Below are 26,523 nucleotides of genomic sequence, written 5' to 3' on the forward strand. Positions count from 1 at the left end.
GACTACCAAATGAATTTTTGCTAAAATGAAGAGAACAGTCCTCTACAAAATTCTGCAGTAATTATTTCTGGGTTAAAACTTCAGGCTCAGATTCAGCAAATATTTGAGTAAGCAAAAATTGTTTTCTAGATAAAAAATTTAGAACTGTCACTTTTACTCATGAAATTACACAGCCCATGAGAGGCTCTGAGGTTAGTTGCTGATTTTTGAATCTAGTTTTAAAGAAAGAATGAAGCAGAAATACAACCATCCACAATGAACATGCATATTTAAGAATTTCAGGCAAAGAAACCCCAGAAATAATCCAACATTCCAAATAAAATATTGTTTCCATTTCCACTTTTTTAAAGCTAGCCCCGGCAGGAAGCAAGCTAAACACAGAGCACAACGATTTCCAGAAGCCCTACAAGGAGTCCAACAATCTTTACAGGAGAGGAAAAAAAAAAAAAAACTACCAAAACCACCCTCACAAAAGTACAGACTGAGCTACATTTCTGGCACTTCTCTTGCTGGCAGAACTGTGCTGGGGACAGCCTAAGAAAGGGCTTCCTCGTGGCATTTTGGCTTTTTTCCTGGTTTTCAGCAGAAGCAGGAAGTGCACAGGCAAGTAGAAACAGATAAAAGTTGGAAAATGTTCATTTAACTTTTGAACAAACTTCCATCGGGGGACGGAGGAGGGACTGAAGTTTTGACTTCATGTCACCACTACAGAGTCCACCTTCAGCGTGTCCCATGACCAATCTCCAAACCGCGAACTTTGAGAAAACCAGTTGGCTGCACACTTGCCCATCTTCACGCTAATCCCTGGGAATCTTCACTGAGGGCCATGATCCCACATCAACGGCGTTACAATATTCTATAACCATTGGATTATTTCACACGCGCCAATTTCTCCGCCAACGTGTACATTTTAGCGTTGACAGTACAAGGTATATGCTGTGCTCTCTCTTGAACTTAGCAGGTTTTGACAGATTTATGGAAGGACAGATGGCCATTACGGGCTGAAGGCTGACAAGAGGCAGTTCAGAGCATTGTTAACACACTTGCACAAACTCTCAGCAGTGCAGCGCTGTGCAGAATGTAATTCAGACTATAGCTTTTTTATTGCTGCCTATTTTCTTTTGTCAAAAGAGCCTGCTGTGCACAGCAACAAATGGCTGCCATTACCCAGAATGTAATGGGTGTCAGACAAATCACGTAACACAAACAATCAAGAGTATGTAGGTCATATTTCAACAGAGCACAACCTTAGCAATATTTATGATTACTGCATTGAAATGTGCTCTATAATAAACAAGTACCTCTACATCACTCACACTTATGTACTTCTGCACAGCAAATCTGTTAGAAGTGGTACATACTCTACAATCATCCCCCTTAAACAGTCTTTTTTCTTTTTAAAGTAAAAGGCAAGTATTTTTTCATGACATGCTATAAAACCATTTTCTTTGTAGGGACTTCTCTTTAATTGAATGGCTTCGGTAAATGGTACATTTGCACTTTGCCTTGCTCTGTCTATATACTACAAACTCACTCTGTGAGTGAGTGAACACACTGTGATCTTGTGCTTGAAAACAGCGTACATCAATTTGCCAGCACTGCTGCCGAAGCAGCACCGTCCTCCCCGTGTCTGTGCAACAAAAGGAGTTTGCACATGTGCCGACTCTGCCACCGCGGACGAGCAACTTATTTCAAGAAAGTCTCTGGGAAACTACTTTTGATACTTTCCAAAACTTTACGAAAAAAACCTCTTAGTAACTCTTTTAGCTCAGCTAGGTTGATAAGCAGAAATCAGGGGAGCGCCTTTGCATAAAACACGACATCTTGACTTTTTAGGACTGATTTGCAATGCTGTTTTACATAGACACTGATCTTTCTAAAACTGTACTGTAACTGTTAGCATTTAAATGTTTGATGACGTTTGTTGTGCTTTGAGGAGGCTGAGAATTACTGTCTTTTAGGGAACACAGCCCCAGAACCTTTTTACATGTGCACAGGGATTTTGAGAGGCATTGAAAATTAATACTTTTATACCTTTTAAGTTTGAAAATGGATTGTCAAGGGAAACATTATTTAAGGCCACTTAAAACACTGAACACAAGGTAAGAGCTCAATTCAGGAAAAGAATCAGAAGAGCTTTTGTGTGGCACAAGATTGCAGAAGCCAGGAAAATATAATAAAATTAAATAGTCATCATATAATAAAAACCTACATACTTGTTGAGTATTCGGTTTAATCCTGTCGTCAGTGCTGCAGAGAATAAACACAGATGCCTGAAAATATCAAATAATTTCCTATATTTTACTCCCTCTGGACAACTCTCACGTCTCATTTTATCAGAAATCATTCTGAGGTCAAACAAGTCCTTATATGATAGATTTTAAGTATTTGTTCTGACAACTAAGAGGTAACACAGATCTAGAGGTGGGCAAATAGCAAGGTATAAGTATCCTCAAGGATGCTCATGAATTCCAAATCACTATTCAAGCTGATTGTGTTCATACAGCCTTTTCTGTCATCTTTTTGGAGAAATCAAATTCTGCACCCAAGAAAGACCGGTGAGGAGTTTTGCGCTCAGTTAAACTACAGGGATCTGTGTGCAGATGAGAGACATTTCACCAAGTCACCTGTTGTGGATAAGAGGGTGGAAATAGCCTCCCAGCTACTGATTGAGCCTTAAGTGTGTAAACTCACTTCGTGCACTTACACGATCGCTTTGAGTATTCAGGAGTGAGGGTTTAAAAAGAGTCTGAGACAAACAGAGCACGCTGAATTTCAAACATTTAGGAGCCACAGCATCTGACTTCGGGCATTTACAAGTTCAGCAGAAAGTCCAAGACAATCATTGAGGAGCCCTCGATCACCGAGAGAAACGCAGCCACCTCCAGAGGTTGAGTCATCCTCCTAGTCCCTGTGCCTGCAGATGCCCCCTCAACCTGACTGGTGACAAAGAGGAAAGAGGTCTTCCGGTAACACAGAAACATCCCATGTTCCTGGAAGACATTAGAGAGGTTCAAGCCCATGGCCTCTTAGCAAGGTGCTGGCAATGCAGCTAGCTGTGGAAACAAAGGGGGAAGGACCTCTTGCGAGCCTCTTACTCAGAATGAGACTCTCCTCACACAAAAATTTCTACGTCTCCCTCCGTACCATGATGTTCTGGTCCACTTTTCTTAGAACAGCACTAGAAATCAGCTGTAGGAGTTGGGCTTTCAGATAGCAATGGACTTATTTTATTCTTCTATCATAGGCCACTTATTTAAAGTGCACGCAAAGAATACTTACGTGTTGCTTGCAAACACTTTAAAAAAATATTTGCTCCTTGTAATTTGACAAACCAATGTTTTGACAGGTTTAGGGAGGACAAAGTTACATTCACAACTACTAACAAGTCCATTGTAAAGCAAGATATAGCATCGGCAAGAGAATGGTTTCAGTTCGACTTTGGATACATGAATCCAAAATGCGCGTGTGACGAAGATTGATGGCTCAAGTGGGAAATGCTTTTATTTATTTATTTTTCTACTCTATAGTTAATTCATCAGTGAGGGAACCAATGTTGTTTTCAGCAGAGAGATCAAGGGAGCTGCTATTTATATTAAAATACTTTGTGCTTCGATAGTGCGAGCAGCAGTGCTAATGGTCTTTTCAATTCGGCAGTGAGATCAAGGCAACTCCTATTTAAATTATAATAAATAGTGCTTGTACAGTGCAAGCTGCCCTATATAAGGACAATGAGCAATGCGGTTATCTGGATATAATTTGGAGTTGCCAGGGTCTCACTAAAGAACTCCAAGGTATTATTAATCACTACTGCCACTATTTTTTTCCTTTTTTTTTTTTTTTTTTTTTTTTTTTTACTGAAGCAGGTTCCAATTCTGCCATGATTTACTCACATACACTGTAAGTTCTTCAGCACTTGTTGTTGTTTCTGTTATGTTCTTGTCTGCTTCCAGCACAAGCAGACTAGACTCATGACACAAGACACTACTGCAATACAAATTAAAGACATGCACAAGCACTAATCTTTTTATAGATTCATATACATATATGAATATAAAAATAAAATCTATATGTATGTGAAGGCAGAGATTAATACAGCTACCAAGTAATGAAATACAATCTCCTGAAACCTCCTCACCAGGCATTGTGAAGACAAGAGCAAGTGCAACATGAAGTCCACGAGCCACCATCATGTGCGCTGCTTGGTAACATTGCCCCAACTCCCTGGCCACACACGCTCCACCAACTCTTATTCTTCCTAATTAGCATCAGTTTATTTTCTAGCTAGACTTTATTTACTGCCAGAGGGAAATAACAAATCACGGTTTCATAGTACAACATTCCTGTTCACATATCCATCCAGTCCTGCTGTTTCGCAGCTTCTGATGCATCTTTTGATGTGCTAGTTCTCCTGGTTATACTGTTAAGAAAACTACAGAGCTGTTTTGTTTCCTCCTCTGTGCACAGCTGATGGAGCGGAATGAATTTGGTAACACCAAGACCATTCCCGTTGCCATTATGGAGGCAATACGAGAGGACTATCCAGGGGTCAGACCGACTCCCAGTTTCTGTCTCGTCAGCTGATGGGAAGAGCAGGCTGCTGACTTTCTGGCTGGGAGAAAACACTGCTCCCTTCAGTGATTTCAACGGCTGCTTGTACCACTCCGCTGTAGTCACCTCATCTGCCCCGTTCAGCTGGCAGCACTAAGCACTGACTTACCAGAGTGCTTACAAATGGGCCCCCTCGTGCAGATTTGCTCTCCCGTAATGATAAAAGAGGCTTCTCCATGCTTCAGGCCTACTGGCACCAAACGGGATTATCCTGCTGCACACAGTGCATTTTGCCCTGTTTGTGTTGGTTTTGCGAAAAGGAGGAGCATTGGAAGGATGCTTCCTTTTCTCACCGGAGGAATGATTAAGACTGCAGGTTTTCAGGACGCGGCAGAGGAAAGTGTGCATGTTTTAATGCTGAACTAATGAAGAAGTTTCTGAAAAAGTGAAATGATGGTTGTAGGGAGCTGAAAGCCCAGCGTACGTACACAAATCCGGTGCTCGGGCCTGCTCTTGTGTAAAGCTGCCACTGAATTTAGGGGGACCAAGCTGATTTATGGTACCTGAAGACATATTTTGCAATGCCCACCAAAACACTAGAGATCACATAATTTACAATCCACTGTTATCCTGAGAGAGAAACACATGCCAAGTACACCTCTCATTTTTCAACATTACATGACTGAGAAAGAAAAGAGTCTTGGCAATAGCTCTGGTGGAGCTCAACGTGTACTTTTGTGTTCAGTTCTGGACACTTCAGGAAAACGGAGGCAAAACAGAGTTCAGAGGAAAGCAATAAAACAGATCTGAGTCTGAAGGAATTTAGCGGAAAGAAGGGCAGCTGAATTAAATGAGTGCAATGGGTGATGCATGAACTAAACCTGCACGTGATAAAAAAAAATCTACAAATCTTCAAAAGCTACAAACACCGGGGATCTGAAAGGAGGAGAAGGATAAACGGAGGTTGTGTGAAGCGTGCTAATGGAAGAAATAAAGAGAAAGCAAGAATATAAAATGAATACCAATTTAAAAAATTACCTCTAAGCTATGGAATAGATTTTCAGTGGTGGAGGAGAAAGCTGTTATTTGTGACATATTAATCTAGAATTGACAAAGCACTGAAACATGCAGTCACGTACAGCCCTAGACCGGCCTGGAGACAGACTGGATGACATAACTTTTCCATCTGTAACATCTATTACACTGTGCTGTGGGGTTTGTCTTTGAAAAATGGTGCTCAGCAGTACACAAATCTATGGGGAAATGGAGAAGTATAACAGATAAATGGTTTCATTCATATTTTCCCAGAAATTATGCTCTCTTGTGTAGGTTTGGAGCCATATTTTCAAACACGTTCCTTCTCAGGTAACTGGATAAAAAGTCAATGCTAATCTGCACTGAAGTTAATCTACTGGAGACCTCTGTGAGATCTCGGTGTACATGTGGTATATTAAAATGAACAAACACACACACGAGCCATGCGTAAAGGAAGAGCCAGCACTCCCCATTTCTCACCTGCAGTTCCAGAGAGTTCCACACTTAAGGTTTGTTCAATAGTCTTGTTCTCAAATGGGGAACCCTTGGGATCACTGGAAGACAGGGCACATTTATAAAAACAAGCTGAAATGGAGTTGCTGTAGCCAAAATCTATTGAACCCCCCTCCCTTTTATAAATGTTTGCACTTTTTAGTACTTACTTTGGTGACTCAGGCGTCAATGGAAGTGATAAACTTGTTGGTTTGGCTAAAGGGAAAAAGAAAACAATTATGGAATATTTAAACACTCCATAACATATACTAAAAAGGTTTCTTTTTATTTTGGTGCTGGAATCCCATGTCAATCAGGGCTGAACTCTGACAGTTCAATAGCTATTTCAGCGTATCTTACGATAGATAAATAAGGAGACTCATCCTGATTCCTTATTACTCTTACCAAAAGGGCACCTAAATTTCAACAGTGATTTACATCAATTACTGTACGTTTGAAATACAGTATGCAACCCAAATGCCAAGAACCTTTCAGAAGAAGAGTGGTACATGTTAAAAATCAATAAAGAACTCTACAGGATACACTGTGAAAATGTTATTTCTCTTAGAGTTAATTTAGACTACAGTTCACGTTTTTTTTTGGAAACAGAAGCAGCAGAATAACTATGAAGTAACAGAACGTTATGAATATTCAGTTGATTTTACTTCTACAATATACAATTTTATATATAGCACTGAGAATAGGTCGTTTCTATGAGGCCAGAGTCCAACCGGTTGTAGTCCAAATTTCTGCAAATTATCCTCCAAACTACGACAAGCCATGGACATAGTCACAGATGGTTAAAAATGGGGTTGAAGCTCTCAGCACTACAATCCCAACATACGCAAAACCCAAAGCTCTAGCTGTAAAAATACAAGTCTTTGTCACTTTTATTCATGCAAACTTGTATTTCCCAAAGCAATCCAAGAGCTAGGATATTGGAATACAACTAAGATTCTTTTAATTGACAGTAAAATGTTTAAAATTTAAAAATAATATTACTTGCAAATTTTACTTTTCAGAAGTTAGATTGATGTTGAAACGCGGAGAGCATTGTACCAAGAACAACAGCAGGGGATCTCTTCTGCAAATTAATTACTTAAGACAAAATGTTCCCCTTGAACACTCCTGCACTGCAGATCTTTTGTCCAGGGTGTCACTACTGCGTATTTCGTATTCATTCCAGGCTTGGAGCTCCCATCAACATTAAAGGATTTTGTATGCAAATTGATTACTTTTATAAGCTCTAGAGCATTCCTGAAGTAATATTCCATTTTTTTAAAAAATTAACTCAATTCTCAAGAGCTGCATATTGTTTCTCCTCCTCCCCATATGAAAGTTAGAAAAGGGAGCTCAGGTGTTCACCTCGGGTTCACCTTCCTCAGAAGTCACCGCCGGAGTGAGAAGATGCACCTTAACGAGTTATTTGTCTGATCCAGCACTGCCGCTGATTTGTGCATAAAACCAGGTGTGGTAAGACTGAATGTAACCTCACATGTCTTTCTGTGTATTTTATACACATCTAGGGACACCAGTGTTTGCCAGGGGCTACCTAGAGGTAAAACTGGCTTAAAAAACCCCAGACCTTACAGTAAGGCTCTGGAATTAAGTTTTATACAAAGGCTTCCTCTTCTTTTTAGAGGATAAAAATCTGCATACTCTTACCCAATTTAGGCTTTCTAAGGAAGCTGAATGGGTGAGAGCTATTTAAGCCTCTAAAAAGTCTCATACTAGCTCTCATTAGTCCCGCATCAGAATATATATATAAAATTCTGAAGCACTGAGGCACAGTGCAAATCTGCCAGAGATGGGCACAGAACCAAGGTGTTATCTCACACTTGTATGCGTTCGTTTTAGGCAGATATCACTGAGCTCTCCCACTGAGAAATTCCCGTATCAAAACACCCATCAGTTTTCTTATTGCTAGGCAAGGGCTTGACCAAACAGTATTCCTGCAAAGGATTCGTCCTCACATACAGCTATTGATAGTGTAAATATTTAGCCAAGACACTATTATTTTCCATGGCGCCTGTTTATTAGAGTTTCAAGGTCTACTGTGGTGCGTTTTTTTCTTATTAAAAAGGGTTCGCATGAAGTTGCTTGTCCCTGTAAATTGAAGACATTCAGGTTCAAAAGAACTAAGTTTCCTCATGGGCAAATTTCAATGCAAAACCACAGATGATCTTTGGCATGAATGGGTTTGTGGACATTCCCATGGGTTTGCAATATGTTTGCAACAGTAACCCTAAAGGAAAATACCGTTTGACTCATCCTTTGTGAGCTTTCCCTAACTTTGAAAGAAAATATCAGACCCTGATTATTTCTTAAGACAGAAGGAGCCAATTTTCTTGTACTTTTGATTAAATGTATGAACAAATGACTGCAGGTCTGCAAATATCAGTTAAATTTGCAAGGTTGATTCTGCATGAATTGACTGTCCAAGCTGAAAGCATTATATTCTTGTATTTGTATTATATGCAAATCCATTGATATTGAAGTCATATATTGGTGCATGAGGCAAATTTGCTGAAAAAACAACATTTCAGAAGCCTGTAAATTAAACTGCAGGAATTAAAGACGAGAGGAGTAATTTTCCTCTGCCTGCAATTCCACCTGCAATTGGTATTTTTATAGATATATATATATACACACATACACACACAATATAACCAAAGTCACAGTTATCTGTTAAACACTGGTAAGTTAGCCATACGTCCCTTTGGACTTTCCTAACCTCTTCTTCTGCACTGTTTTCACAACGCAATGTGCCCCGCTTCTTTGCGCTGAATCTACACAATTGCCTCAGCTGGGGAAAAAAACGCAGCTCTGATAAGAAGAGGAAGATTTTATAATCTATATTTATGTGTGGGTGTGCATAATTCTATGTATATGTATAACACACATCTGCATATAGCGCGTTATACACGATGAACCTTATAACATATCATCTTAAGACCCAACGGCGTTAATAAAGCCCGCTGGAACTTCTGGCAGGTCCACGTTTCAGTACCACTGCGGTAAGAGGCCCAGGTTTTACACGTACAGTTCAGTCTGGATTTTGCTGTGAAGCAGCCTGCTGAAGCCATCCAGAAGGAGCGGCAGTTGGTATCCGAGAAGCTCTAGGGGCAGTTGGATTTCTTTCTTACAAGAAACATCGTTCAGAGAATTTGAGACCATAATGAGGAAAACTATACGTAGGATGTCAGCATGTACAGCTGTGAGAAGGGTATTTAGTGTCGGGAAGGGAAGATTATTTTTATTAAGTTTGCTTATACCGCCTAGTAAAGAGTGAAAAATCAGATTTGATGGGGGCTGAAAACACAGGGAGGAGGGAGGGGAAAAGAAGAAAAAACATACTGTTTACAACTGTTGCTTTAAAAAAAAAAACACAGAACAACATATTTCGGGTCATATCCTGATCTCTGTTGCAGCCAGATAACTTCCATTGACTTTAGTGGAGTCACCCAGGATTTGCACTGATGTGATTGAGATAGGCACCTGGACTTCTAGACGCCAGGCCAATAGATATACGTAGATGTATTTTAAAGTAACAGTAAGTTTAAAAAAGCTTGTAAGCTTTTACAGCTTTCCTTTATCTTGGGAAAACAGGCTGGGGTAGAGGGGGAGAGAAAGCAAGAGAGGGAGCTTTAAGGTCTCGCGTTGCTGTCATAGAAGCTACTGGTAACATAGGCCAGTTCTTTATGCAGCGGGGGATACTAGAAGTCAACACAAGTGTTTAGTTTTGGCCATAAAGAATCCAAAAAGAGAGAGAAAGATCAGGATGGCAGCTAAACTTTCAACTGTTTACAAAATAAAATTACAAACCGGCATTCCAGCTTTAACAGGAATGACACATTTATTGCTTTCTCTGTAGCAGTGAGAGCACTATTTATTGTCTCTTAAGGACTACGTGGCAGGTTAACAATGCCTTCAGTTTTACGCTAGCAAAAAAGAAAGCTCACTAATGAACCGGCCTGCCCAGCTTGTTTAGGGGTATAGTGATTTCTTAGTAGTACAGTACTCTGTGTGAATAAGTATCTCCAGCTAGCTCGGTATATTAACGTGTGGCATTTGTTAAACTGTTTTTTCCTGAGATTCTTTTTCTGAAGCTGGGGGCAATAGAGACAGGATTAAGACTGTTTAAAAGCTAAATCTAGCTAACTAATTCTAACTTCATTATAGTGTTTTAAAATTCTCCCTACACAGAAGAGATGCCGGATTTACAATACTAATCCAAAGAACAGAAGAGGTATCGAGGGTATTCACAACTGAGGTATTTCAGCTTCCCCGCTTTACTGCTGGTACCAAAGCTGTGTTCTGTGGTCCCACACCTACCTTGCAGATGATTTGTCTGAGACTGCAGATGGGGCTTCCTTTTGGAGGTGCATTTCTCTTTGCTGCTATTCCTGTTCTCTGCTGGTTTGGTCTGAGGAGGGTCATCATTCGTAGTCAGATATTTGAGAAGTTCAGAGCAGGGACGTCTTTGAGGCTTTTGCTGTTGACAAATGCTCTTCGCTTTATTGCTCCATGAATTCTCAGTCTTAAAACCAGGACATAATAAAATAAAATAAAATAAAAAAAGCTAAAATTAGTGAGCTGAACCTTATCAGAATGGATATAGGTTTTCTGAAGAGATGAGATTTTCAATGAAGTGTTCAGTCTAAGTGTACTAGATCTATGAGCTGTGAATAATTGTTTGCAGAACAAGGAAAGAAAATTACATTTAAAATTCCTAAATGACATTTATGCAGCTTTTTATTTCATTTCTCCTACATTTCAATGTTCCTACTCAGCAACATGTAACTAACAAGACCCTACAGCGCCTTTACTGTGAACAAAAAAATAAGCTGGTTTAAACCTTAATTTGCTGCTGATTGCTTGAGCCCAGTATTCACAACTCTCTTAAGTACCCCTAAACGCTCTGTTTTCAGTTACAGTGAACGGCAAGACAAACATTGTTTAATACTGCCTGCTAACAGAATTATGTCAGAACCCCCATTCTATCCAATTAATGGCTGATACATATCTTTTGCCAAGAATCCAGTGTCATTTTTCTTAGCTCAGACAGCTGGTAAAATGGCAGTCCCGCATCCTGGAGTCACTCATAAACAACACCAGCCCATCAGCAAATTTTATCGTACCCCCTACTACTCTGTGTATCAATAAAGTAACAGACGGTGGGACTACAGCTGAACTCTGCCAAGAGAAAAAGCATAAATGAAATATTCAGAGCATAAAGGAGCTCAGGTGATTTTCTGGAACCCAGTCTATAATCTGTTCACATTTTTTTTTAAAGCGGTTGCAAGATAGTAGGCAGATTAATATAATACATATAGATCTACTGCTTGCTTGGTTGCTGAAAGCATAAAAGACCTTGTTACGCTTTTTCTGTAGGTTTTTTTTTCCCCCTTATTACAAAGATTAAGTTTGTACCTTAACAACCACAGGGCTTGTTCTGATCCTGTGATTTGTGTTTGCATGGTTTTGTGTGCTGAGACCACTGCATTCATTGTAATTTAGCTGAGTGTTGGCTGGAGCCAGCAAGAGCTTCTTAAGCTACAAACACATCAGGGAAAGGGAGGTGGAAGGAAAAGAATAAGGTTATGCATCTTTATGGATTAAAATGACTTATCTACATTTTTGCATAGTTACTTAAAGGTAGCTGTATCAATTTCAGCAAGCAAAGTACAATAAAACAGAAAGAAGGGCTTGATATTCCCCAGACCAAACAGATTTCATTTTCTTCTGGCTTGGCAGCCTACTTCTGCTCCCTTTGCTGCAGTATACTGCGGGGCAAGCAGAAATGACAGGGGTCTTGGATTTCTGAATCCATGGCAAAATGAAATTCTCGGCAATCTGTTTGACAGAAGAGGCCTCTGATCTAAACAGAGGCGTTAAAGTTAACAGACTAATGGATACAGCGTCAAGATGCAGGTATCTGGCTCTGCTTCTGCAGAAGCCAGTGACAAGGGGCTTTCAGCAGAAACAGAATCGTGTCTCAAACCAGTTTTACTGAGCAAAAGGCATATAAGGTTTCACCCACATCTTCACCCAAGGTTCAGTTTTGCCCTGATTAGCACTAAGCTGGTGCTTACTGGTCAAATCAATGTTAAAGGCACCAAATTAGCCCCACATCCTGCCAGACTCAATGGGCCTTTCTTTTCAGATCACCAAAAGTGACGTCTAAACATACATACAAGAACAGCCCCGAGAAATGAAATATGAATTAAAACCCCTTACCCTGACTTATCTGAATAGAATGATAAGCAAACGTGTCAGCCATTAGCACTAGAATCTCAAAAACAATCTCTTCAACACACTTTTTAATAGATCGCCTTTTTAGTCATCCTATGGCTATTTGGTGGGGTTTTTTTCCCTACTTAATTTTCAGTTTTTTACTTGGTTTTCCTTTCCAGTCTAAATGAAAAGTCCAGACCTTACTGTGACTACATCATACCCATGCAGCGGGTAGCCAGAGGCACATCCAATTCCTGTTAAACAGTAGGAAGGGTTCTTACTAGAGACGGCTCTTCTGCCTCCTGAGTTGGAGGGGTGCCGTCGGGCATTGGGGAAGGGCTAGCAGCATTTTCGTTGGTCACATCTCCATCTGTCAGTGCATCAAATGAAGGCAATCCATCCTCATCCACAGGGATGCTGTCCAGTGTTTCAGTGAGAACGGCTAGCAAGTTTGCCTCGCTCTCTTCATCTATCTTCTGTGGGAGGGGACAAAACGAAAAGCAGACCCAGGTGAGAAGAGAAAAGGAACAAAACCATGCCTCTGTATGTGAAAAAGCAGTCAAAACACAGCTAAACCAGCCCTTGAAACAGTACTCTGCAGCCGCATCTCGGAAGATGTAATTAAGTGCAATAGATATCCATCAATATCCATCTCTGCGTTCAAGAGAAATCTCTTTGCACTCGCACTGTATTGCTCTAGTTTACTTTTCTTCCACAATTCCTTTTTTTTTTTATCCGGTGTTAACAACGAGAAGTAATCACCCAGGGATTGTATTACAGGATGTGCCTAAGCTGCTGACACCTAATGATGGTGTCAGCCCAGGCTGTCTCTTCCTTTCTCTTTTCAACGTTGAACGTCAGCTAATTGACCTGACAAAATTACAAGAATCAGACAGTAAGACAGCTAATCAGAAGACCAAAATGAATCACCAGTGAAATGTGGAAAACCCTGTTCACATACGCGGCTTGGTGTAAGGCAGAAAGGTTCTCCCTTCCATACTTCTGGAAATCCTTGCTCCAAAACCAAGCAAAAACCTTCTCATTCCTGAGCATTTTGGCATAGGACTAGCCATCAGGACTCATACCGTGGATGGCAAGCTCTTGGAGTTTCTTTTAAAGAAACGTATTAGGCAGGTTGCCTTTGAAGTTGTCCTTTTGAGTTATGTCGTTTGAGTGCTCAATGCGACTATTGTATGCATTTATCTAATTCAGACTGCAATTATAAAAAGTAGATTAATTCTCAATCAGATGTGGCAGTAATGTTAATTTATATTAGATATCTTATTTCAGCAACAAGACTTCTTTTTGTCAAATTGAGTAAATTTAAATGCCTTCCGATTTTTTAATGAAATATAGTCCCTACTGAATATTAAGGTACAGATTTTTGGAGTACTGAGAGTTCTCAAGAATAGAATTGTGTAAAAATCATTATATTTATTTTTCAGAAAGATTGGAAATTGATCTTGACAGATCAATTATCTAGGATTCCTAGGCTGATCCTAGTGCTATTAAAAGAAATGAAAAGCCCTTCACTGACTCCAGGGCTATCAAATTGGGAGTTTTTCCACTGGCTTCAGAGTGGTTCATCACACTCCAGGTTCACACTGTGAAGAGATTTCAGCTGAGTTCAAATCTCATCATTTAAAAGTGAATTAGCAAGGAATACAGCAGTAAGACAAACAAAAGCTCTCCCTTCGAAAAAAAAAAAAAAAAAGTTTAAAAAGTCAACCACAAAACATTTGGAGTAACACATCAGAAAAATAAAAAAAAAAGCAAGTGAATCTGGGTATGCCCTCAGCATGACTTTTTTCAGTAATACTGTATCTGACTCTGAACAGAGATGCTCATAAACCACACAGATAATTGCTCCTGCCAGGCTTCTCTGCCAAATCACACCTCACGGCTTCTTACAGAAAAGCTCTGTCTTCGAGCTAGAAAGCTATGGCAGAGCACAGACTGTTCTGGTGCTTACAGCATCATCCCCAAGAAACAAATAAACACTCAGGCAAAGCTAATGCTAAGAAGAAGCATTTACTTAAGAGGCCAAAAGAGGCTTGGCCACTGAGAAAAAGAGTCTAAGTCCCGGTATCTGGTGATTTCCACCATACTAAGCAGACACACGCACAGTGCCATGATAATTCAGTGTGCAGAGGATAGAAATAAGCAGAGGGAAGCCACCATGTGAATAAAACTGCGTTCCAAATGCAGCTTCTCACAGTCACTTTTTGAGAGGCAAAGAGGAAAATTACAGTGGCACTTCTAGGAAAGTATGAAAAAGGTGTTATCAGGCGAAAAAGCGCTTTGCAATGTAACGAAGCGCTGGCTTTTTTTCCAATGGTGTTTCAAATCCCTTGCAGCAGGCAGTGGGATGAATGGTGGGGAGAGGCAGCCCTCAGCTCCACGGTGGCTGTGGGGCAATCTGGCTGCCTGACCCCCAGCCCCGCACTGGGAACCTCTCCAGCAAGTCTAGCTGGTGCGGTGCACCACCGCCCCCTCCGTTACTGAGCCTTGCAGCTTACAAAGCTGATAACAAAGCTGGAAGTGTTACTATTTCTAATGGGGAATGCCTTCTTTAATAATAGCATGCCAGAAGAAACCCTGATATTTGCTGTTAGCTGCTCAGCTCTCGTGCTTTAAACAGACATTCAAGTGCGCTGACATTCAAGAACAGAAAGTTGAGTGGACACCGGTCCTCATCACAGCAATTTCAATTAGTTTTGTACAAGTTTCAACATTCAAACACCCCAGAGAAAGCACAGGATGTGACAAAGAGGACTCTGTTAAACAATTAATGTCACTTTCCATTATTGCTTCAGTCCCAATTTACAGAGCAAATAAATCAAAGTCAGCACAGATGAAGCACACTAGCTGGCTAACACATGTCTATTCACAAACGACATGGCAGCAGGAACACATTAGTCAAGAAAATGACATTGCAAGATAACCTTTTAAGGGTTTAACTATGCTATTGCTCCTAATTGTCCTAAACTACTGTTAATAAAGAAAAACAATTATTAGATAAAGCAGAAATGGGGCTGAGGGAAGGTGCGGAGGGAGAGATGGTCGGGTTCATCAACATCTGAGCAATAATCACTGAAGCAGCAGCTTTCCACTTTGCTATCGCAACCTGAGTCTTGGTGTTGACAGCACTGGGGAGAAGCAACACCATGGCCAAATGCAGGCTCTTTCACGGTTTCAGCACTGTCACCGGAGAAGTTCATGTTTCAGACTGGCATCCAACCTGCACATCGCACAGGTTCAGTGAATCAAGAACTGCTGAGCACCTTCGATCTCCACCGAGGCCAGAGGAAGCGCTGTGTGGCCTCAGGAACTCGCTCCCCCCTGTCCCTAACTTCCAAATTGGGTCACACTTAAAGGGTTTTCTTCTGTCTAAAGGAGGGGGTCCTATTTAGACAACCTAAATGCACTACACTGCGTAAGAAAAAGGGTTGAGGATCATCTGAAATCTAAAGCCACACAGCAAATACATGCAATTATTAAACACTTAGGAAAAAAATTCATGACTGCATCTTGCTAACTAACAGGTCTTTTAAATGCAGAAGCAGTTATGCATCACTTCGCAGCCACACCGCGTACACTTCTTAACATCCTTGGTTGTTAGTTTAACATATAGACATCGGGGCCAGAGGTTTTTTGACCCCTGTAAGTTTTCACCCAGCTGAAGGAGGCAAGGAAACAATGTCACTGAATGCATGTGCTTCCACGTTTCTGACAGCAAAAGTTTCTAGCGTATCCAGAATGGCAGGAGCTCTGAAAAGAAAGAAGATTTGGCACTGGTGTCACTGCGCATGGACGAACGCAACCAGGAAAGCTGGCTAGTGCCGTAAACTGCCAGACCACCAACCGATCTTCAAAAACGAGTGACCAAGGAGCCTAAAGACCATGAAAAGTTTCTAACTGTGCTCTTCTCTGCTTTTACATGTTTTGCTCTAACGCTTTAATATTTCTACAGCACTAAAAATAATCCTCTGTCTGAAAACACTTTATTAGTTGTGTAACAATCATATTCTAATCAGGTTTCTGCCTTCAGTAAAATGTCTCCAGAGATATTCTCTCTTTGGCCAGTGAAAAGCTATATGAAATGAGTTGATAATTTACCCACACAAAAGTATTTAAATTGTCTACCCCTGATAATTCCTTCTCTTTTGCTTATTCTGCCTATTGATGGAGCCGGCTTCACCTTGCAGTTAGCATTTTATGCCTGTAATACCTGTTAGTTGTTGGCAATCCCATTACAGAGGCCAAAGACTGAGCTGTAACGGAGATTTGACCACTTTGTCTTTCACGTGCTTCCCTTTAGGGTGCATATATTGAGCAATGTTGTGATTTTTCCTTAGAATTTTCTTCCTTTAAAAAACATGCCAAATTTTAAACCCGTCATCATTACCATCACCAATCCCATCTTGAAAACCCTGAAGCCAGTGTGCAGTTGTCCTGACTCTCCTGTAGCTCCCCTGCAGCCAGCATGGGTATGCTGATTCACTCCAGAAAAGGGTCAAGCCCATAATTTAGAACATCTTTTCCAAACATTAATAGTATCTCCGATACCTTCCCTCTGGTTGATTCCCTTCCGCCTTTCATTTGTGATAATTACATGCACAGCTTTTGCTTACTGTATCTCAAGGAGTGAAATCAGCTAATGAATGATGATGCTCTGAAGTTTCTTTACTGATAACTTGAACAGCGCAGGGGCCCGTTGTGATTCATACTGAAAGATCAGGGTCTAAACTGTGGTATTAATCCACGGCCCCGAGGAGCTGGGAGCAGTGGCAGCTTGCCATGTCTTCATAAAAAGCCCAGGAAACTTTGGGACAGATCCGCAGCTGGTAGAAGCTGTCACCGCTCCAGCAGCCCAGCTCGGTAAGCAATTCAGAGCAGGCAGGTGTACACCTGAACTCATGAGGGATCACCGTTTCAGCATATCGACTCATTTCTCCTCAGTAGCCTAAGATCTATTCATAGCACAATTAACAAAGAAAATAAAAGATTTTCCTCCAGCTGAAAATATCCAAGTGATCTAAAAATACTAATACATTATGGCACTCCTTTCAAAAGCACAAAAATGACTTGTGAGCACATCTGGGACTTCCAACAGGACTTATTTCCTTAATGACACATTTTGGAATAAGAACGTCCTTAAGATTCACACCACTAGGAGAAATGAGGGGTACAGATTCACCCCTTTTTGCACATAGGGATGCCGATGCACCGAAAAGCTCACCAACACCACCCCAGCCCTAAGCAGCTCCCATCAGCAAACATGGAGGAGTAGGGGCAGATGGTACCTCAGCCCTGGCCCCACAAACCGAGCTTTGCCACCCGAGGATAAGGAGCCGCAGGCTGGGCAGAAGCACAGGGAAGGTAGGGGGAGAAAAGGGATTAGGATGCAGGCTGGTCTTCCTGCTCCTGCCAGTGACAAATGAGAGCTGAGGTCAGGGACGGTGAAAGGGAAGAATTATAGCCCAAGTTTTCCCTCTTCTGGAGCAGAAGAAGCCGGCCTCCCATGGCACCGGAACAGACAGTGCTGTCGCGGTGATTTTGCTGCCTTCTCAATGTGCCGTCCAAGGCAAGCACCTCCTTCTCCTCGACTTAGAGCTGGCCATACCCGGCAGTATTGTCACCCAAGGCCAGAGAGGAATCACTGGTCAAAGCGGAGAACCACTTGTTCCACCCTACCTGCTCACAACCAGTCCCATGCCATTATATATTTTGAGAAGTATTTCAGCTTTTATTTTACTGTTCAACTGCAACTGCTTTGCAAATCCTTAGGCTTCCTGCGCCGTCTTACAGTAAAAATCCACATGATGCATTTGCATTAGAACGTTTTTCCAAGGTCTGTTAGTCTGCTCCCCAAGAGACACTCCCATAATTGAAATGCTTAAGTCCAGAGCTATCAATTATCTTTAAAAACAAAATGGAGTCCCACTAGGAGAAAATTACAGCCAGGTTTCTTTATATGTAGTAGAAATGTGGGGATTAATTATCACCACCCCTGTGCAAATGCCTTCAGGGTATGAGAAGGAAACAAGAGATCTTCCCTTCTTCTTGAAGGAGACAGCCACACTCATACTCCTCACGTGCACCTGTAGGCAAAGACCAGTTGAATCCAGAGCTTGCCTTCTGATTTCCCATTCTGCAGTCCCATTGCCCAACATATGGACTGCGTATATATCTCATCTGTAGGACTGACTACATCCCCGTATTTATGTAAAAGCTTCACTCCAGCTGGATTTCTAGAGATATTGTACAGACCTGAAGCAATATGCTCTGCCATCCCACTCTCCCCCAAAACGATGTTAAATAAATAGCGTAATTATACACAACGCAGGTACTGCAATGCTTAATTTCCAGAGCTGGGTCCCTGGAGTGGAACAAACTCCCAGCATCGCTCCCAGGGACATTACGGCACCTCAGCAAGGATCTGCGCGAGGTCCGCAGGCAGAAGGAGACAGAAGCACCTGCAGCATCCATTTCCCCCCTCCCTTCTGCAGGGTAGAACAACATAAAAGTAACAATATTTACTATTATTCATATACTCAACACGATGTATATTTCTAGTCTCAAAAAGTTCTCACATTTCGTCTTGGTAACTAAACTCAGGTTATTTTCTCTCTGAGAGACGCTCACCTGACATGGTAAAACTTCTGTTAAGTATCTGGGATTACAGCATCTCAGTGCAAAACCACGGCACAGGCCATTTGCAAAGAGGGTTTTCTTTAAGATTGTACCCTTGATCACCTGAAGTAATGCTGCCATAGCTCCTGTGCGACGGACTGCCTCTTCAGGTGAAAAATCTAGCCTTTCTGCTCTAAGCTAAACATGTCAGTTTAAAAGAGCCTATTAAATATTCTTCTATCACAAAGTCACTTTTTTTTATTGCTTCTAACGAGTTGTTGCAGTTCAGGAGTTTCCATTACAGCCTGGCAATTAAGTTTCTAATAAACTGAAGAGCTACTAATTGACTTATTCGTCTCACAAACCCAAGATCCAGCTAGCAACCTGTAACCTGTTTTACATCTTCTGACCAAAATTCATTCACGTTTTGCAAGCCATTCCAATTTCATTTGTGTAAACTTCATCCTTCCCTTCTATGATAGTAATCTTAGATTCTGGGGAAAAGACAAACCAAAAAAATCATCTGAGAGCAAGCTATCGTGCCGTTGACTGCGTTAAGGGGACCAATGATAAGATATTGCGGTGCTGGAATCAGCGCACTGGTGGTAGACCCAATATCAAAAATTTATGGTAATTGAAACCACAGAATCTTTGGAAATGCAGTCAATTTGACTCAGTATCAAAAGGTCACTCTATTCAATTTATACTTGATGCTGAGCACAATATGGAGAAAACACCTGAAAGCAAATCATCTTATCAGCAGTTTGGGCCTCAACATTTACCGACTACATGGGCTAATTTGCTGATTGCTGAATATACGCATTACCTATGTTTGGGACCGGGTTAGCTCACAAGAGGGGCTTTTTAACTTGTACAGGACTTGACACTGTAGCAGCATTACCAAACCCTTACCAGGAACCACGCGTCCGTAACGCACACTGTGGACATACCATTGTGCCGTCTTGCCCAGTGCCAGGGAAGACCAGCTGGTCTTCCCGGGTGGGGAACTGCAGCAGGAGAGGACCTGGCATGTCTTGTCCAGCCTGCAGTGGGCTAGGTTTGGGCAGAGCTCCACATCGAAGCACAGAACTCTACCTACCTCTCCGGTAGGGAAAAACAAGAGCAGGCACAGGGCAGAAGCGCAAAGGGGAAGAAGAGCCTGATGAAGAGCCACAGAAAAAAAGAAAGGCTGGGAGTTTTCCTTCTCTGTGCAAGATGGCCAGAGAAGCAACGGGGGAGGTGAAGTTTGCTTGCTGCCCAGACTGGTGGGGCAGCAGGGGAGCTGCTACTGGGGAAGGGGAAGCGCGAGCAGCTCGTTGCCCAGGGTGCGAGGGGGGAGGCAGGCTGCCCTCCGAGCCCACCACCCAGCACCTCTCCCCCTGGAGCAGCACACGGTGCCTCTTACCCATCCTGCCTTCCCCTTTCGCAGGCAATTGTTCATGCACGTGATAAGGTCCTGAGCAACAACCTGGACAGAGCTTTTTTATTATGCACCTAAAATACACAGGATGGTAGAGCGTCATAGTTCCTGTCCAGTCCCAATCCAGACAAGCTCTAATGGGGAATGAGTACCGCAAAAAGAGGGAGGCGGGAGAAGGAAGGCTACAGGCTACAGCATCAGGTAGGGAAGATGTTTGGGACTCTCCCTGTTGCAGAGCTGTCAGTGACAGTGTCAGCAGTATTTCAGTCCAAATACTCAAACACTGCTTGCTCAGATTTATTTATTTACTTGATTTATGGTACATGCCCACACTAATCTCTCTACGCACTGACAAAAAATTTTTCAACATTCTTATACCTTTGTTAGGCAGCATGGCATCTCTGGGAAAAAAAGAGTGACATAGTTTGCAGTGATTATTTCACACATGTAATTGACATAAAAACTTCTTTTTCCTATTGATAATGACAGACATCTCTAAAAAATGCACTTGAGTGCTAGTACAGACCCTTTCTTTGCAAACTATGAAGCATAATCTCGTCGCTTCTGTTCATTCTCTATTTCAGTGTTGCATTTGCTTTAGTTTTAATTATATTGGATGTGTCAGGATGTCTATCATAATCCCTACTTCTTTCCAGAGATTTATGACTCTACACAAATATAAATTTCAGGGTAAAATTATATACAATATAGAAGAGAAGAGTTTACATATATTTTTTAATTTTCTTCAATTATGTGGAGACTGTTTTTTGTGCGAACAGAACACACACTCAAAAATTCCTTTTTAAATAGCAAAATAAGACACTTCTATCTGGTGCTTTTACTGTTAGAAAATTGGAATTTAATTTGACCAGGAAATTAGCATTTGTAAAGTATCAACTTCATTAAATGCTTTTTATGACGTTTTAATTTTTCAGTATGCTCAGCTTCATCAAACCTACCACCATGCCTGTTGAACAGGTACAACAAATACATGTCATGTCTCACAGGAAGAAAAACACCATTTTTTCTTAGACCTGCAGCATGAACGGATCAGTGCATCATCAATACATCTGCGCTTCCCATCAATTCTTATTGTGATCTAATGGAAGGCTGCCATGTGGTCTGAGCTGGCTGCAAGAGTTTATTCAGACACAACACAAAAACTTGTTTACAAGCTAAAGAAGCATTTACTCTATATGTTTTACCCATGTAGCTATACTTCTGTCTTTAAGTGTCACAGCAATGGCTCCAACATCCTCCTGGTATGTACCAGCAGATGTGCTGAGTGACACATGCACCATTCAGGTGGTTTAGCTAGATAAAATAAACAAAGAAAGTAGACATTAGCCATAAAAACCCCATGAGGAAATAACCACAAAGAGGAAAAAAAATGTATCTTTAGATATGTGCGCTCTACTCTTACCAAGCTAAAAAAGTTTCAAAAAACCTCAGGGGTGTTCCCATACGTAAGGAGGTGCTCAGCTGAGAGAACACGCCATGTATCTGTACTGTGAGCATCCTAGGTGGAAAGCAATAAAAGGCTCCTTTATAATGAAGCACCAAGTGAGAATGTGGAGGTGCCACAGTAAGGAAGGTGCTAACAGGTATAGGGTTTAACACAGCCGAGATCACGGGTGCATTTTGCCAGGCTTTTCAGTTCGCTTTTACAGTCCCATGAAAACAAAATGTAAGCTTGTCCCAGCAGGCAAATAAGCCCTCGCCTCAAAAAGCAGCGACTGAACAGTGCATCCTGGCAAACTGAACAGTGCATCCCTACAACCACCGAGGATGCTCTTCAGGACGACGACATGTGTCTGAATTTTCCGCCAGTTAAGCATTTGGATTAGTTTAGATGTCTCGTAATGTCCTTAACTATGCATTTCCTTGATTTGTCACTAGGTGCTAAGACTTTAATGTTCTTCCAATGCAATTTTGTATATGCGAATAGAATCGTAAACTAGAGATGGTGATTTTAAAACAGAAAACATTAAAAAAAAATAAAGATCACAGAAGAGCTATCTGTTGCAAAGCCTCCTCTAAAGCATGTCCACTGTTGGCTTCTTTCTAAGTTTCCTGGAACTCACTAATCTTCACAGATAATGTTGATAAAATGGAGTCGACGCTAAAATGTAAAACTAATTTGCTAGTTTACACTAAGGCTACCTTGTTCATTTACCCTCGACCTGCCTAGCACAGAGTTATGTAGGGCATGCATATTGTGGTGCAGGCTACATTTCCCACTGCAGTTGACTCTCTTCTATTTCTTAGTGAAAACTGAATATATTGCTCATTCTATGCTAGTCTTTTAAAAGTGTGTGTTCCTGATCACTAGCCCTCCATCTGTATGATGTAAAAGATTGTGTTTTTCTTTGCAAGGCACTGATGTTAACCAGTACCTTTTTCAGCAGAAATGGTGAAAATCAACCTGGGCATTTTTTTTCCCCTCTTTAAAAATGACCCATAACAGGCAGTCAAGTCCAGCTGTACTCATCAATGCACTAAATACCATTATTAATTAGGCCGTAAGTTCCTTTAGGCAGGGACTGTCTTTTCGTTATGTGTTCACACAACCCCTTTCACAATGGTGTCCTGATTTACAATTGGGCTTTGAGATGCTGCCACAGAACCTATAATAAATAGTTTTGGGTACTTCTGTTTAATTCTGCTAGTAACCAAAAGAAAAAGAACTTGGGCCCAGATGTTCAGCTGCTGTAAATTAGGGCCTCTCCACAGGTTTTAACGGAGCTATGCAGATTTACACTAGCTGGGGACTTGGTCCTCTCCTCTTTGAGTATGTTGAAGATGAAGCTGAGAGCAGCAGCTCCTGCATACTGTATCTGTACCAACCTGTCCCAGGACTAATGGCAGTCCAGCCAGAGGCCAGTAAGGGCTAATTCTTCCTCCTTATCACGTTGAGTTTTGCAGCTGAGCACTACACTGCTATGACTAAGGAGCTGAGTTTAAAAGTGGCTTGTGTTCATCTTGCCTACATTGTGGTAGATGCTGTGCTCCCATTCCTCCTGGAAAGGCACGTATTTGTTCACGTCAAGTGCATCTTCAATCTAAAAGTTATCCCCACTGAAGTTAAGACAAGTTATAATTTGAGCATATGTAGCTGCACAGCTACATGTAGATGCACAGCTGAAACCCCATGGGATATGCCTAACCCCAGGAATAGTAAGTAAATTGCAGCCATTTGAATACTAAACCAGAGGTGGGACCCTGCAGGTCACCGGCTTCAACACAGCCTACGCTTTCCTGGCTCAGATGGCCTCCCTTTGTGCCCCATTTTGCCTGGCTCTATCAGCCCCCAAAATGAGGGGGAAGAGAGGGGGGAAGGGAGCTGTGGACTGGAAACAGCCCAAGACGAAAGAGAAGCACTCCTGATCCAGTGTCCCGGGAAGGGAAAAATCGTTTAAGTGACACTTCTGGGGGCTGGAGCTACTACCACCACCCCAGGCAGCACGACCTCTCTTTCTATCTGCTTCAGACAGAGGACAAGGTACTGCACCCAGGTCTTGCTTAGCTGGATGAGAGGAGCGGGTTTAGGTAGCAATAAAATCCTGTTTTGTAAACGTACGTAAGGATTACACATGCACCACTGGGGGGGGCGGGGAGGGGGGGGGGCGGGGAAGGAGGAGAAAGGAGAGAGAGAAAGGGGAAGCGGGGAGAGAAAAGAAAGTAAACACGGTTGCACTTCATTCTATACATTGGTGGGGGGAAGCATATAGCATTTCCAGTAAAAGAGCTATCTGTAAGTGAACAATATTGCCAAGTTTTATCCACCTGAAGCACCAAGCGGCCAGCCAGGGCTGAGCACCGCCGTGTGTTACAGCTGCGTACGGCCTTGCCCCCGGCTTCCACAGCAGCGGGCGCCCCGAACCCGAGTGCCGGTGGCACAGGCAGCATAACACCGACCCCGGCTTGACTCTCCCTGGGATTAGAGCAGCACAAACCAAGCGTCACCCAGCGAAGTCAATGGAGTTAAACCAGGACAGATTAAGTGTAAGTGAGAAGCAAATCAGACCCTTTATGTCTGCCCGCCCTTTCCTGAGAAAAACTATGTACGTTCCTTTTTTCCTCAGACGCATCGACAGCAATAGCCTAAACTGCGCCAGTTGGGTTCCACCGGTGGCAATGCACTAATGTTTATTTCCATTAGGCTGGGTCTACAAAATCTCCTTTCCTTCCAGCGCTTCTACAATTTCCAAACAGCAAAGCCTGACATTTCGGTCTCTGACAAGCAATGCCTAATAGCGGGACATTTGAAAAAAAAAAAAAAAAAAAAATCTATACAAAGAAAGCTCTTAAGACAAGATAGGCTGAGGGTTTTCACCACAAATGGTTTGTTTTAGCTATCTCTCTGCCTCCTGTAAGACGGAAATCAGACAGCTTACTGGCTTAGCTTGTTAGGCCAGGTTAAAGGGAAGCAACGCTGAAAGGCTCTTACAGAAGCTTACCCTTGGACTAAAAATAGCAGGCACTAGAGAATTATCTTAAATACTACCAAACTTGTTCTGCACTGTGAATGCAGATAACTGTAATATGTTTCCATTTTGGGTAGTTTTCGAGCTTTTTAAAGTTATGCTCGCTTTAGCTGACTATTTAATTAGTTTCTGATTCTATTTGCCACTTTTTTCTCTCAGAGATATAGCCTGAGGGGTACTTTGCCTATGAATCCTTTGTATTTAGCAGCGTTGCTATTGTTAACATCTAATGAGCTGTTGGATTTGCCAAACACTCGGTATAGGTACAAACACTTCTTTGAAATATAAATGTTTAACACATAGCAAATAGCAAATCAAAAGATACTCTAATGCGGCGTCCTCGCACTCTCATTGCGTGTCTCATCAAAAAAGAATAAAAATGAAAAATCCGCTTTATTACATTTAATTCTGAAATTCCAAAATACATATCTGAGTGAGACATTTTTAGCTCACTGCCCACGACTTTAGAAGAAAACTGTATGATTTTTGGTACCGTTAAGAGGACTCGCACATACGGGCAAGGTTGCACAGTCTGACATGGTTCCCTGCCAGCTTAACTGCAGAGCTGTCAGTGTTTTCTTTGGGGTAAAACTGCAAGACCCTGCAACCTTTAATGAAGGTATAAACATAAAAAATGAGCTCTTTAAGTAGTCTTAAGCAGGATACCTGCCCATCTGCACCTCTCCGAAAACCATAACAAGGTATCAAAACAAAGGAACTCCAAAGCAAAGAATAAATGTTCCCAGTCCTTACATACATTTTACCCACTTTACAGCCAGTCTGAAAGACATTGCTGCCAAAATCAGTCATGCGGTGTCGCATCCCTGCTGCTGCTGTTGCCTCGACTCTCTGCACTTGTGCAGATAACACCGTTGTGGGTACTCACTATACGAGCACAGATCAGGAACTTTACCGGATTCAAGCAGCAAGTGCCTCCACACATCGATTCCTGCCCACTGCCTTCCACACAATGTCCCAGGTACTACAACAGTCACTTAATATAATTTTAAACCCTCAACTTGAGTAAAGCCAACTTCTACAGACAAATGATGGCCAAAGTCAAGCTACAACCCAACCATGCAGCTGAACAGAAGTTCCTTCCTTTATTGGGCAGGCATCGCATCCGACTGCCATGGAGCTGGCAAAGCCTGTCCTCTCAGATGCAATTTTTCTTTGACTCTCTTTGCCGGGTGAGAAATGTTTTCACTCTTAAATAGTGGTGGAATTCACAGATTCCCTCACCAGATATATACCCACTGCCTTTATAAGCTCACACATAGTGGCATAACACAGCCACATGTCTTGCAGATGCCATTAAAACCCTCCATATGTCTTCATTTGGGAAGCAAGTTTTCTTTTTGAGTCAGGAGTTAAGTTCACAGTCTCTCTGTCAAATAAACAACATGTCTGTTGTCACCTGGCTGCTGAGCAAGCCCTGTCTTTGCAAATATACACCCAGTGATTTTAGCCATCTATTTCTCATCCTTTCCTTCCACAGTCAAGCAGCAAAAATAATGCTCCATCTTTGTTATGGTGATTAGCATTACTATTCACCTACTGCAACTTAAATTTCTCCTGGTTAAGTGTTACTCTAGCACTCCAAAGACAATAGCCCTATTGCACTGAACGACCTCCAGTCACATCGTAAGGGAAAATATCTGCAGA

At 41.8% G+C, this 26,523-nt stretch overlaps 1 protein-coding gene across 1 annotated transcript in view; it reads right to left on the bottom strand.

Annotated features, from left to right (window-relative positions):
- PPARGC1A (PPARG coactivator 1 alpha) overlaps positions 1 to 26,523 on the bottom strand; it is a 67,394-nt gene that overhangs the window by 19,742 nt on the left and 21,129 nt on the right. The window contains exons 3-7 of the mRNA XM_082481995.1: positions 12,597 to 12,791; positions 11,512 to 11,634; positions 10,414 to 10,618; positions 6,249 to 6,294; positions 6,067 to 6,140 (exon numbers count right to left, since the gene is read on the bottom strand). Of these exons, the coding sequence (XP_082338121.1) occupies positions 6,067 to 6,140; positions 6,249 to 6,294; positions 10,414 to 10,618; positions 11,512 to 11,634; positions 12,597 to 12,791 (643 nt within the window). The remainder of the gene's footprint in view (positions 1 to 6,066; positions 6,141 to 6,248; positions 6,295 to 10,413; positions 10,619 to 11,511; positions 11,635 to 12,596; positions 12,792 to 26,523) is intronic.

This window comes from Vanellus vanellus, assembly GCF_965231255.1.
Source record: "Vanellus vanellus genome assembly, chromosome: 4".
Lineage (NCBI taxonomy): Eukaryota > Metazoa > Chordata > Aves > Charadriiformes > Charadriidae > Vanellus > Vanellus vanellus.